Source organism: Oncorhynchus nerka, linkage group LG9a (genome assembly GCF_034236695.1).
Source record: "Oncorhynchus nerka isolate Pitt River linkage group LG9a, Oner_Uvic_2.0, whole genome shotgun sequence".
In the NCBI taxonomy this organism is placed as follows: domain Eukaryota; kingdom Metazoa; phylum Chordata; class Actinopteri; order Salmoniformes; family Salmonidae; genus Oncorhynchus; species Oncorhynchus nerka.
The window spans coordinates 7,931,593-7,946,419 of NC_088404.1; the positions used below are offsets into that span (position 1 = coordinate 7,931,593).

A 14,827-nucleotide genomic window follows, 5' to 3' on the forward strand; every position below is an offset into this window, starting at 1 on the left:
TACATACACTTAGGTTGGAGTCATTAAAACTAGTTTACATACACTTAGGTTGGAGTCATTAAAACTAGTTTACATACACTTAGGTTGGAGTCATTAAAACTAGTTTACATACACTTAGGTTGGAGTCATTAAAACTAGTTTACATACACTTAGGTTGGAGTCATTAAAACTAGTTTACATACACTTAGGTTGGAGTCATTAAAACTAGTTTACATACACTTAGGTTGGAGTCATTAAAACTAGTTTACATACACTTAGGTTGGAGTCATTAAAACTAGTTTACATACACTTAGGTTGGAGTCATTAAAACTAGTTTACATACACTTAGGTTGGAGTCATTAAAACTAGTTTACATACACTTAGGTTGGAGTCATTAAAACTAGTTTACATACACTTAGGTTGGAGTCATTAAAACTAGTTTACATACACTTAGGTTGGAGTCATTAAAACTAGTTTACATACACTGAGGTTGGAGTCATTAAAACTAGTTTACATACACTTAGGTTGGAGTCATTAAAACTCGTTTTCCAACCACTCCACAAATTTCTCGTTAACAAACTATAGTTTTGGCAAGTCTGTTAGGACATATACTTTGTGCATGACACAAGTCATTTTTCCAACAATTGTTTACAGACAGATTATTTCACTGTATCACAATTCCAGTGGGTCAGAAGTTTACATACACTAATTTGACTGTGCCTTTAAACTGCTTGGAAAATTCCAGAATATTATGTCATTGGTTTAGAAGCTTCTGATAGGCTAATTGACATAATTTGAGGCAATTGAAGGTGTACCTGTGGATGTATTTCAAGGCCTACCTCCAAACTCAGTGCCTCTTTGCTTGACATCATGGGAAAATTAAAAGAAAATTAAACGAAAACAGTTGTAGACCTCCACAGGTCTGGATCATCCTTGGGAGCAATTTCCAAACACCTGAAGGTACCACATTCATCTGTACAAATAATAATTGTATGCAAGTATAAACACCATGGGACCACGCAGCCGTCATACCGCTCAGGAAGGTGATGCTTTCTGTCTCCTAGAGATGAACGTACTTTGGTGCGAAAAGTGCAAATCAATCCCAGAACAACTGCAAATCATCTGTGAAGATGCTGGAGGAAACAGGTAGAAAAGTATCTATATCCACATTAAAATGTGTCCTATATCGACATAACCTGGAAGATGTGCAGTGGGTTAACTGCCTGTTCAGGGGCAGAACAACAGATTTGTACCTTGTCAGCTCAGGGGTTTGAACTTGCAACCTTCCGGTTACTGGTCCAACACTCTAACCACTAGGCTAACCTGCCTCCCCAAATACTAATTGAGTGTATGTAAACTTCTGACCCACTGGGAATGTGATGAAAAAAATAAAAGCTGAAATAAATCATTGTCTCTACTATTATTCTGACTTTTCACATTCTTAAAATAAAGTGGTGATCCTAACTGACCTAAAACAGGGAATTTTTACTGAGATTAAATGTCAGGAATTGTGAAAAACTGAGTTTAAATGTATTTGGCGAAGGTGTATGTAAACTGCAGACTTCAACTGTATTTTGTTACATGCTTAATTGAAAATTTGCACAAAGGTTCTAAATAAAAGGAGAAATAATCAAATATGAGTTAAGTACCTTGTATTTGTTGAGTATAATTCTAAATGTAATAAGAAATAAGCCTTTACATTATTATTTATTTATATTAGATTATTTTATATAAACTATTTATTCATTGAATTTACAGAAAATGTGCTATATCGTGATACTTATCGTTAGCGGGATATGAAATTACCTATATCATGATACTTATCACTAGTGGGATATGAAATTACCTATATCGTGATACTTATCACCAGTGGGATATGAAATTACCTATATCGTGATATGTATCGTTAGCGGGATATGAAATTACCTATATCGTGATATGTATCGTTAGCGGGATATGAAATTACCTATATCGTGATATGTATCGTTAGCGGGATATGAAATTACCTATATCGTGATATGTATCGTTAGCGGGATATGAAATTACCTATATCGGAATATGAGATTTCGGCCATATCGCTCAGCCCTATCATATCATGTAGTAACCCAAAAAGTGTTAAACAAATAAAAATATATTTTATATTTGAGAATCTTCAAAGTTGCCACCCTTTGTCTTGATGACAGCCTTGCACACTCTTCTGTATATGTACAGACATGATGGGATGTACAGACATGATGGACAGTATGTGGATAGAATATGTAGTATTCTAGCTCACAGAACAGGGCTCCGGGCAGCCGAGCGGAAATGGAGGAAAACTCGCCTCCCTGCGGACCTGACATCCTTTCACTCCCTCCTCTCTACATTTTCCTCCTCTCTCTCTGCTGCTAAAGCCACTTTCTACCACTCTAAATTCCAAGCATCTGCCTCTAACCCTAGGAAGCTCTTTGCAACCTTCTCCTCCCTCCTGAATCCTCCTCCTCCCCCTCCCCCCCCCTCCTCCCTCTCTGCAGATGACTTCGTCAACCATTTTGAAAAGAAGGTCGACGACATCCGATCCTCGTTTGCTAAGTCAAACGACACCGCTGGTTCTGCTCACACTGCCCTACCCTGTGCTCTGACCTCTTTCTCCCTCTCTCTCCAGATGAAATCTCGCGTCTTGTGACGGCCGGCCGCCCTACAACCTGCCCGCTTGACCCTATCCCCTCCTCTCTTCTCCAGACCATTTCCGGAGACCTCCTCCCTTACCTCACCTCGCTCATCAACTCATCCCTGACCGCTGGCTACGTCCCTTCCGTCTTCAAGAGAGCGAGAGTTGCACCCCTTCTGAAAAAACCTACACTCGATCCCTCCGATGTCAACAACTACAGACCAGTATCCCTTCTTTCTTTTCTCTCCAAAACTCTTGAACGTGCCGTCCTTGGCCAGCTCTCCCGCTATCTCTCTCAGAATGACCTTCTTGATCCAAATCAGTCAGGTTTCAAGACTAGTCATTCAACTGAGACTGCTCTTCTCTGTATCACGGAGGCGCTCCGCACTGCTAAAGCTAACTCTCTCTCCTCTGCTCTCATCCTTCTAGACCTATCGGCTGCCTTCGATACTGTGAACCATCAGATCCTCCTCTCCACCCTCTCCGAGTTGGGCATCTCCGGCGCGGCCCACGCTTGGATTGCGTCCTACCTGACAGGTCGCTCCTACCAGGTGGCGTGGCGAGAATCCGTCTCCACACCACGTGCTCTCACCACTGGTGTCCCCAGGGCTCTGTTCTAGGCCCTCTCCTATTCTCGCTATACACCAAGTCACTTGGCTCTGTCATAACCTCACATGGTCTCTCCTATCATTGCTATGCAGACGACACACAATTAATCTTCTCCTTTCCCCCTTCTGATGACCAGGTGGCGAATCGCATCTCTGCATGTCTGGCAGACATATCCGTGTGGATGACGGATCACCACCTCAAGCTGAACCTCGGCAAGACGGAGCTGCTCTTCCTCCCGGGAAGGACTGCCCGTTCCATGATCTCGCCATCACGGTTGACAACTCCATTGTGTCCTCCTCCCAGAGCGCTAAGAACCTTGGCGTGATCCTGGACAACACCCTGTCGTTCTCAACTAACATCAAGGCGGTGGCCCGTTCCTGTAGGTTCATGCTCTACAACATCCGCAGAGTACGACCCTGCCTCACACAGGAAGCGGCGCAGGTCCTAATCCAGGCACTTGTCATCTCCCGTCTGGATTACTGCAACTCGCTGTTGGCTGGGCTCCCTGCCTGTGCCATTAAACCCCTACAACTCATCCAGAACGCCGCAGCCCGTCTGGTGTTCAACCTTCCCAAGTTCTCTCACGTCACCCCGCTCCTCCGCTCCCTCCACTGGCTTCCAGTTGAAGCTCGCATCCGCTACAAGACCATGGTGCTTGCCTACGGAGCTGTGAGGGGAACGGCACCTCAGTACCTCCAGGCTCTGATCAGGCCCTACACCCAAACAAGGGCACTGCGTTCATCCACCTCTGGCCTGCTCGCCTCCCTACCACTGAGGAAGTACAGTTCCCGCTCAGCCCAGTCAAAACTGTTCGCTGCTCTGGCCCCCCAATGGTGGAACAAACTCCCTCACGACGCCAGGACAGCGGAGTCAATCACCACCTTCCGGAGACACCTGAAACCCCACCTCTTTAAGGAATACCTAGGATAGGATAAAGTAATCCCTCTCACCCCCCCTCCCCCTGAAAAGATTTAGATGCACTACTGTTCCACTGGAGGTCATAAGGTGAATGCACCAATTTGTAAGTCGCTCTGGATAAGAGCGTCTGCTAAATGACTTAAATGTAAATGTAAATATCTGAAGAATACATTTATAGAATAGTATATGTACAGCAATAGTTAAATAGGATTGGCCTTGACTATAATACAGTATTTACATATAAAGTGGGTAAAACAGCATCTAAACCTTATTAAAGGGACCAGTGTTCCATTATTAAAGTGACCAGTGTTCCATTATTAAAGTGACCAGTGTTCCATTAATAAAGTGACCAGTGTTCCATTATTAAAGTGACCAGTGTTCCATTATTAAAGGGACCAGTGTTCCATTATTAAAGTGACCAGTGTTCCATTATTAAAGTGACCAGTGTTCCATTATTAAAGGGACCAGTGTTCCATTATTAAAGTGACCAGTGTTCCATTAATAAAGTGACCAGTATTCCATTATTAAAATGATCAGTGTTCCATTATTATGTTCCATTATTAAAGTGACCAGTGTCCCATGACTATGTACTATGTGCATTTGTCATAAACACTGTCCATAGTTTGTTTCTATTGGACACAATTTTGGCACAAATATATTCCCACTTACTCTGTCTCTCAGTACTATCAATCCAATGTGTTCGCTATCAGCGATATCACTTCCTGGTTCTTCTAACACATATTCACAGTGTCCAACTCTGGCAGGAGGCCATCACAACACAGCCAGGAGATTTTATATTATTTTACTGCTGAGAAACACATCTCCACTCTATGACAACATCTGTGGTGTGTCCTCCAAGTCGTAGTGGTGCAGTATGTAGGAGTGAATGTGGAATATCCTCCAGTATGTAGGAGTGAATGTGGAATATCCTCCAAGTTGTAGTGGTGCAGTATGTAGGAGTGAATGTGGAATATCCTCCAGTATGTAGGAGTGAATGTGGAATATCCTCCAAGTTGTAGTGGTGCAGTATGTAGGAGTGAATGTGGAATATCCTCCAGTATGTAGGAGTGAATGTGGAATATCCTCCATGTTGTAGTGGTGCAGTATGTAGGAGTGAATGTGGAATATCCTCCAAGTTGTAGTGGTGCAGTATGTAGGAGTGAATGTGGAATATCCTCCAGTATGTAGGAGTGAATGTGGAATATCCTCCATGTTGTAGTGGTGCAGTATGTAGGAGTGAATGTGGAATATCCTCCAGTATGTAGGAGTGAATGTGGAATATCCTCCAGTATGTAGGAGTGAATGTGGAATATCCTCCATGTTGTAGTGGTGCAGTATGTAGGAGTGAATGTGGAATATCCTCCAGTATGTAGGAGTGAATGTGGAATATCCTCCATGTTGTAGTGGTGCAGTATGTAGGAGTGAATGTGGAATATCCTCCAGTATGTAGGAGTGAATGTGGAATATCCTCCAGTATGTAGGAGTGAATGTGGAATATCCTCCAAGTTGTAGTGGTGCAGTATGTAGGAGTGAACGTGGAATATCCTCCAGTATGTAGGAGTGAATGTGGAATATCCTCCAAGTTGTAGTGGTGCAGTATGTAGGAGTGAATGTGGAATATCCTCCAGTATGTAGGAGTGAATGTGGAATATCCTCCATGTTGTAGTGGTGCAGTATGTAGGAGTGAATGTGGAATATCCTCCAAGTTGTAGTGGTGCAGTATGTAGGAGTGAATGTGGAATATCCTCCAGTATGTAGGAGTGAATGTGGAATATCCTCCATGTTGTAGTGGTGCAGTATGTAGGAGTGAATGTGGAATATCCTCCAGTATGTAGGAGTGAATGTGGAATATCCTCCAGTATGTAGGAGTGAATGTGGAATATCCTCCATGTTGTAGTGGTGCAGTATGTAGGAGTGAATGTGGAATATCCTCCAGTATGTAGGAGTGAATGTGGAATATCCTCCATGTTGTAGTGGTGCAGTATGTAGGAGTGAATGTGGAATATCCTCCAGTATGTAGGAGTGAATGTGGAATATCCTCCATGTTGTAGTGGTGCAGTATGTAGGAGTGAATGTGGAATATCCTCCAGTATGTAGGAGTGAATGTGGAATATCCTCCATGTTGTAGTGGTGCAGTATGTAGGAGTGAATGTGGAATATCCTCCAGTATGTAGGAGTGAATGTGGAATATCCTCCATGTTGTAGTGGTGCAGTATGTAGGAGTGAATGTGGAATATCCTCCAGTATGTAGGAGTGAATGTGGAATATCCTCCATGTTGTAGTGGTGCAGTATGTAGGAGTGAATGTGGAATATCCTCCAGTATGTAGGAGTGAATGTGGAATATCCTCCAGTATGTAGGAGTGAATGTGGAATATCCTCCATGTTGTAGTGGTGCAGTATGTAGGAGTGAATGTGGAATATCCTCCAGTATGTAGGAGTGAATGTGGAATATCCTCCAGTATGTAGGAGTGAATGTGGAATATCCTCCATGTTGTAGTGGTGCAGTATGTAGGAGTGAATGTGGAATATCCTCCAGTATGTAGGAGTGAATGTGGAATATCCTCCATGTTGTAGTGGTGCAGTATGTAGGAGTGAATGTGGAATATCCTCCAGTATGTAGGAGTGAATGTGGAATATCCTCCATGTTGTAGTGGTGCAGTATGTAGGAGTGAATGTGGAATATCCTCCAGTATGTAGGAGTGAATGTGGAATATCCTCCATGTTGTAGTGGTGCAGTATGTAGGAGTGAATGTGGAATATCCTCCAGTATGTAGGAGTGAATGTGGAATATCCTCCATGTTGTAGTGGTGCAGTATGTAGGAGTGAATGTGGAATATCCTCCAGTATGTAGGAGTGAATGTGGAATATCCTCCATGTTGTAGTGGTGCAGTATGTAGGAGTGAATGTGGAATATCCTCCAGTATGTAGGAGTGAATGTGGAATATCCTCCAGTATGTAGGAGTGAATGTGGAATATCCTCCATGTTGTAGTGGTGCAGTATGTAGGAGTGAATGTGGAATATCCTCCAGTATGTAGGAGTGAATGTGGAATATCCTCCAGTATGTAGGAGTGAATGTGGAATATCCTCCATGTTGTAGTGGTGCAGTATGTAGGAGTGAATGTGGAATATCCTCCAGTATGTAGGAGTGAATGTGGAATATCCTCCAGTATGTAGGAGTGAATGTGGAATATCCTCCAGTATGTAATGAAGAAAACATTCATCTGTGGTGAATTCTACCGTCTCATAATATTTAAAACAAGATCAATAAGATTAGTCAAAATCTTACATCTAAACTTCCACTTCAAGTCATTTTTTTCATGATGTGTTTTATTACCATATAAATGGTCTCTAGGTCAGGACATTGAGTCCCTGAACACAAGGCATTGTGGTAGGTGCACCATCAGCATCACACAGTAACAGTGTGTAGTGTAGTCTTTTCCCACAGCCGTTGCCAGATTACATTAAGCGAGAGTCATGTCATTATGATGAGGAGATCAGCTCTTTGTTATCCAGATGTTGCACTTAGCCCTCGGTTGATCTCAGATGCAGTGTTCACAACTAGCTAACTAACTTGTTACCGAAAGTATCTTCTGAAGAAGCATAATGTCAGTAAATCCTGAAACAAAATAGAGGACATGACATTGTGAGTATTTTCTTCACCTTTCTCCAGATACGACTGAAAACTACAACATTATTACCACATCAAAGTACTGCAACAACCTCAGAGACCCATGTTGCAAGACGATATGTGAATGTAAACATTCGCCCTACTCACGTATGCCTGCCAGTGGCGACGTGACGCCCCCCCTCCCTCCCTCCCCCAAGACACACAAAACACACACACACTCGCTCACACACCGTTCTCCCTAAATCACTCAAAACGGCGCTCCAAAACCCGAAACCCATTTCTGACGTTTGGTTTATTTACTTGGGGGCATTGGTGAAACGGGGTTACGTACACCAGTCCCACTCTGTCATCTCACGGTCCATCTGACAGACTCTGTGGCTTTGGAGGGACCGTGTTGTGGAGTCTCAAATAATAACTATAGAAATCATTTACAGCCAGCATTCCAAATGGCACCCTATTCCCTATATAGTACCCTACTTTAGACCAGAGCCCTATAGAACCCTATTCCCTATATAGTGCACTACTTTAGACCAGAGCCCTATAGAACCCTATTCCCTATATAGTGCACTACTTTAGACCAGAGCCCTATAGAACCCTATTCCCTATATATAGTGCACTACTTTAGACCAGAGCCCTATAGAACCCTATTCCCTATATAGTACCCTACTTAGGGTTCACTGGTCAAAAGTAGTGCACTGTATAGGGAATAGGGTGCCATTTGGGACACACAAATACACATCTGGCTTGCATTAATGGGGGTAGCTAACTCTCCTGTAGTGCTGTGTGGCTGGGTACTGGCCTGGTCCACATTCCTTCAGACTCCGGCTCTGTTAGCACGCCATCAGCTCCACCGGTGGTTTGCTTTTTGCTCTCAGTCATTGTTGTCTGTGGTCAGGTACAAGTTTATATAGGTTGAGGCTCACAGTCCCAAAGGTACAGACCATAGAGGTTTTCATCTATAGCTCCTATAACGTCCCGTGGTCCTGTTGTCCCATGCATTGCCTGAGTGCACTAGCCTTTAGCGCGTGTATACGACCAAGCCTAAGGCCATATCTTTGGAAGTGTTACTCGTCGATCACACCGACAGCGTTGTTGCATTTTTGGTACACCAGAATTACATTCATTTCCAATGAAACGCTGCGTTTGCCTTGCAGAATTGTGTTTGCATGAGGCAGTTGCAGTGCGTTCGGTGTGGTGTAGTTGTTGGATTTATCTAACAAACGCGTCAAACTGTACGCGTCGACGGCTCGACAGAAATGGTCGCAGAAGGTGAATGTGGAACTGTTGTTGCACACATATCCAGGTGACGCCGCGTACTATTTTGCGTATTACACTGTCGGTGTGTTCGAAGCCTTAGTATCATTTTGCGCAAACGCTCTGTGGGTGTGAACATTTACATTTACATTTAAGTCATTTAGCAGACGCTCTTATCCAGAGCGACTTACAAATTGGTGCATTCACCTTATGACATCCAGTGGAACAGTAGTGCATCTAAATATTTTAAGGGGGGGGGGTGAGAGCCTCGTTAAATGATGATAATGCCTGGTATAAGACGAGCAATATAGTTGATTTGTTGTGGTCAGTGTCTAAGGAGAGGTAAATCGTTGTAAATATTCCCGAAATGTGTGAAAAGAGCAAAGCCAATGAACAGTGATAAAGACTTGTTAAGTCAGAAAGTAGAAAAGTACATTAAATGGCAACTGTGAAAAAAAGGGTTATTTTTGCCGAAGCTGTCTGCCTGTGTTCCAAGATAGGTGTGAATATAACAGGGATATACTGCACCTTCACTGCCAAGAAATCATGTGTGTGTGTGTGTGCGTGTGCGTGTGCGTGTGCGTGTGTGTGAGTGTGAGTGTGAGTGTGAGTGTGTGAGTGTGAGTGTGAGTGTGTGTGTGTGTGTGTGTGTGTGTGTGTGTGTGTGTGTGTGTGTGTGTTAGCAGACGTGTCATAATGAACTAAAAAAAGGCATGCCCATTGTCCCCCAACACTAGAAAAGTGCACCATACCGTTCCCATGTCATTAATAATAAACCGTTGACGCGCATGTAGTTACGATACAACGAGGTTGTGCAATATCTCCTCCCGGTGAGTAGACTACCAAAACCCCACACATGATAACACAAGCCAGTTGATGCCTGAGGCTTTAGCTAACCTCCCAACACTATATCCTCCCCGAAGCTATCTATCTATCTGGCTGTAACATTTTATAGAATAACATTACAGAGCTCTCCTCGGGGAAACGTATTGTATTTAATGATCGCAGTTTAAACGGTTCGCTGTGCCATTGGACTTTGCCAGATGTTTTCGTTCGATGGAGGGGTACTCTAACCTTGGCTCTCACCTTGAGGAAATAAAACACACACACACTATACACAGTGAGATAACGATTTCACTCGGCATAAAAGGCCTGACTCCCATTGTTTGCAGTCACGGGAAAAACAGTTTACTTTTCGCTTTATGGGGTGTATTTTGGCATGGTTGTGTGCTGGCAGTTACGGCAGAAACTCGTTATAATACAATCTGATCCTCGGTTTTAGTTTTTGTACCCTAAGTCATATTTGGAATTCACGCTTTTATAAGTTATTGAATTTAGTTTGGAAATTAAATGCAAATTAAACCAAATTATTATTGTTATTATGCACTAGTTCAATTGGTAACGGCCTATAGTCCGCGCAGCAGTTATTGTTTTTAGGAATTAGCTCAAGTTTACTTTTTCTTTTAAATATTATTAAGATAAAAAAAATAAAGTTACATTTTGAGACAATAAATAAATAATTCCTGTGCAAATAGATCCACTAATAATAATAATAATAATGATCATAATGATCATAATAATGTGGCGCTAAAATGACATTATTATTAGGATATAATCATTGTTTTCTGCTTCTGTTTTTGGTGTTTTAAAGGCTTTTCCTTTGTTAAAGTCAGATTTAATCTACATTTAATGATCGGGCAGTTCTTTCTCTTCAAAAGCTCCCCTGCCTTGTAAAAGACACAACCACTCCAAAGGTCGCGCATTGGATCAGCAACACAAACTGTGTCATTACATCTTTATAACAGTCGCTTTGAAATAGTTTAAATGCACGTTATTCTCTGGAACAAATATGTCAACGATGTGAGAGCATAATTATACCTTTATTCCCTTTCTTTGGGCTCTGTTTAAACACAAAACTAGATTATTTTAGTTTCAGTTTTATATATATATATATATATATATATATATATATATATATATATATATATATGTGTGTGTGTGTGTGTGTGTTTTACTTTATTAACAATGAAGTGCATCAATCCAGGAAATGACAGGCCTATATTGCATTCGCAACTCTTTGCCGTTTCGAAAATCATTCACGTCTCTTGCCAAAGTCATTACGCTGTGCTGTTATGCTAATTTACATTATAATTATGCCCTAATCCTCCGTTCACCGTCGAGTCGTCATGATATTACTACAATTAATCTTCTAAATTGCTATGAACTTGGAACCACAGTGTAACACGAAAGAGCGTCACGTTATTAAGTATGTTGTGGTTTACTTAGCGTCCTGCGGCCTTGGTGAAAGTCAATCCGCGCGTCTTCAGCTGTCCATAGCTGTGCCATACAGTCAGTGAATTTAATAAGAATGTGGCGTACGAAACTAAGCATGTAGGTTTGGTTAATTTTGCCCCCAAAAAAAAAAAAAAAATCAATGCCGTGCGCGAAAAGAGTTAGCACAACGAGTTTAGACTGTAGTTTATTTCAATCATTGACATGTAGGATTTTGATGGTTTTAGGACCTAAACGCAAAGTGCCGAGAGATGATTAAAATCATCATTCAAATCTGTGTCATTATAAAACACGATTTCTATTCTCCGGGTTTATTCAATGTTTGCATCGTTAATATCTTATTCACTGAACTGGAGAAATATCATGTTTTTGATATTGGGAAAACGAACTCTTTGCTCACTTTAAGGGAGCAAAAAGGTATCCTTTCCAAAAGACATCCACATCAGTTTACTATACCCTGTCCGTGTTCCTAATGTATGGTTAGATCTTATTTATTTTATTTATTTATTTTACTAAGCAAGTCAGTTAAGAACAAATTCTTATTTTCAATGACGGCCTAGGAACAGTGGGTTAACTGCCTTGTTCAGGGGCAGAACGACAGATTTGTACCTTGTCAGCTCGGGGATTCGAACTTGCAACCTTTCGGTTACTAGTCCAACGCTCTAACCACTAGGCTACCCCTATAAAAGACGGCAGGCCGTGATTTAGAAATGTGTGTCTAACCAAAACCATAATGCATGCTTATTGCGTGTTCAAATTTATACTTTACACTTTGATGCCTGTCATTTTGCCTCAAAGTGTGTGTGTGTGCGTGCCTGCGTGCGAGTGTGTGTGTGTGTGCGTGCCTGCCTGCGTGTGTGTGTGTGTGTGTGTGTGTGTGTGTGTGTGTGTGTGTGTGTGTGTGTGTGTGTGTGTGTGTACGTGTACACATTTTACTACACTTGGTAGTACCAGAAGTCCTCACAAGAATAGTAAACCAACTACATTTCAGAGAAGTGAAAACATTTTACCAGTCTTCTCTTATAATAATGATATTTTAGGCTTAGGGGTTAGATTTATGGTTAGAACTAGGGTTAGGGTTTGGAGGTTAGGTTTAGGTTTAGGGATAAGAGTTAGGGTTTGGAGGTTAGGTTTAGGGCTAAGAGTTAGGGTTAGGTTTAGGGATAAGAGTTAGGGTTAGGTTTAGGGGTTAAGAGTTAGGGTTAGGTTTAGGTTTAGGGGTTAAGAGTTAGGTTTAGGGGTTAAGAGTTAGGGTTAGGTTTAGGGGTTAAGGTTAGAGTACAAATGAGGGTAAGAGTTAGGGTCAGGTTTTGGGTTTTGAATGGGAATCAAAAAGTCCTCCCAAGTATAGTAAGACATAGCTGTGTGTGTGTGTGTGTGTGTGTGTGTGTGTGTGTGTGTGTGTTGAAGTCTATTCCTTAGGTGAGAAGTGGTGCAATATATCATCAAACCGTATAGTTTTCAGTTTATTGCTTAAATGTCCAATTTCAGAGACTGGTCGGAGCCTCTACGTTATCATCTACGCTATCCTCTACGCTATCCTCTACGTTATCATCTACGCTATCCTCTACGCTATCCCTTATAGCTCATTCAAACAAAATCTTTAAAATAATCACAGTCTAATTTGCTCCCCTTGCTTGTGTAGAACAAAAGTGACAGCGTGATATAAGTTGGATAAGTTGGTAGCCTCATGTATGATGTTTGCTGATGTGTTAAGATAGTAGAGTGTAGATATTCAAACGTAAACTATTAGGCTACGCCAGTATGCTGTTGAGGTCAAGTCATCAAAATATCAACACAGACAACAAAAATAAAAATCATACAGAATAGGCAAGCCTATGCCAGAATGAAATCGTTCAGCATTATTTGTCATGATTGTATTGAGCTCAACCAACAACGTGGTTTCATAAAATATCTATGGTCATGTAGTTTCTAACAGATAGCATGCGTCTTCCTCTTCCTGATAGATGGAGGATTTAAGGGATTTTATAAAATGCTGGGTTCGCTCTAACTAACTCCAGTTACACTCTGGCCTCATAAAATCTGCACATTTGTAACTGTTGTTATGGCCCCTTGCCCACACGGTTCCTGGTTGTTAGTTCAGTAACCTATCCATTGCTTTTTTTGTCTGTTTGGGTGCTGATTGACAGACGATGGCCGCCGAAACGTTTATTTTGCTTTCGTTGCCTCGCGAAATGAGATTTTAAAAAATAACTTTTTATTTGAGTGGAACCTGTTACAAATATGAATAGGATGTTTGGATTTTAGTCAAGGCACCAGTTTTGAGCGCGTTTGTTTCAAGAACCTTTGGGATGTTGATTGTTTCCCAGGCGAACGGCGCTCCAGAACCGTTTGGAACTCACCATAGCAGGGGATGAGCGCGTCGTTGTGTCCTCCGCTTTCCTGGTGGAGTTTTTCGCCTTCCGGGGGTGTTTTGCAGGACGGTCGTTGCATGAAGAGGTGGTATTTGTTGAAGTTGTTGCCCTCCTCTGTGCCGTCATCCAGTGACTGGCACTCCTGTTGGAAAGGACTCCGAGACTTCTCCTCGTAACCCTGTTGTCCTTTGGGTAGGAACGTTGGGCTGTATTTGGTTTCACTCGGTTGGAATATTCTGAAGGGATCCGATGGTTGTTGATCCCTACCGTGTGGCGAAGGCGTGTTATAATATGAATCCATGGATGTCATATCACAGTATGAAACGCACGTATCTGCGTTCATTCCTAAAAAATCACCCCCCAAAAAATGGAATTGAAAAAATCCAAACCGTTTGTTTCTTCGTTCTCCTTTTCCCCTTGCAGCAAGAACCCTTTCTCTCAAGCACTGGCGAGCACACACGCACACACACACTCTCACACACACTGCCGCATCTGGGGTTGGTTATAAAACGAATTAGATTTTTTCCAGAGACTTGCAGAAGACTGAACAAATGAATGCAAAGAAAAACCCCTGAAGGTTTACCGGGGTAAGGAACCAAAATGCCGTTGCTTTACAGACGATGCCACTGCTGGTCCCACTAAAGTCCTCTGCACACGACCCTAGTGAAAGTCAGCGCCAAACCAGCTCTGTTATTATTCAGACAACAGAGATGGAGATGGAAAATGGGAGGTCAAGCAAGAGGGACATTTTTTTCTTGTTTTCTTTGTAAACACGAGGGAGACACAACACATGACATTCATTTAATTAGGAGTTAATAGGACTGCTTTGATAAATGCACATCTTGTGCACATGAGAGATAATTGCTCTGAGTCAATTATATTTTTCCCCTTTTATTTAACCGGATATATATATATATAAACTCAGCAAAAAAAATTGTCCTCTCACTGTCAACTGCATTCATTTTCAGTGAACTTAACATGTGTAAATATTTGTATGAACATAACAAGATTCAACAACTGAGACATAAACTGAACAAGTTCCACAGACATGTCACTAACAGAAATGGAATAATGTGTCCCTGAACAAAGGGGGGTTCAAAATCAAAAGTAACAGTCAGTATCT

General features: G+C 41.9%; 1 protein-coding gene across 1 annotated transcript in view; it reads right to left on the minus strand.

The window, feature by feature from the left end:
• Positions 1-14,390, minus strand: part of LOC115125622 (homeobox protein aristaless-like 4) — a 69,822-nt gene extending 55,432 nt beyond the window's left edge. The window contains exon 1 of the mRNA XM_065022280.1: positions 13,693-14,390. Coding sequence (XP_064878352.1) covers positions 13,693-14,047 — 355 coding nt within the window. The 5' untranslated portion in view covers positions 14,048-14,390. The remainder of the gene's footprint in view (positions 1-13,692) is intronic.
• Positions 14,391-14,827: the final 437 nt, after the last annotated feature.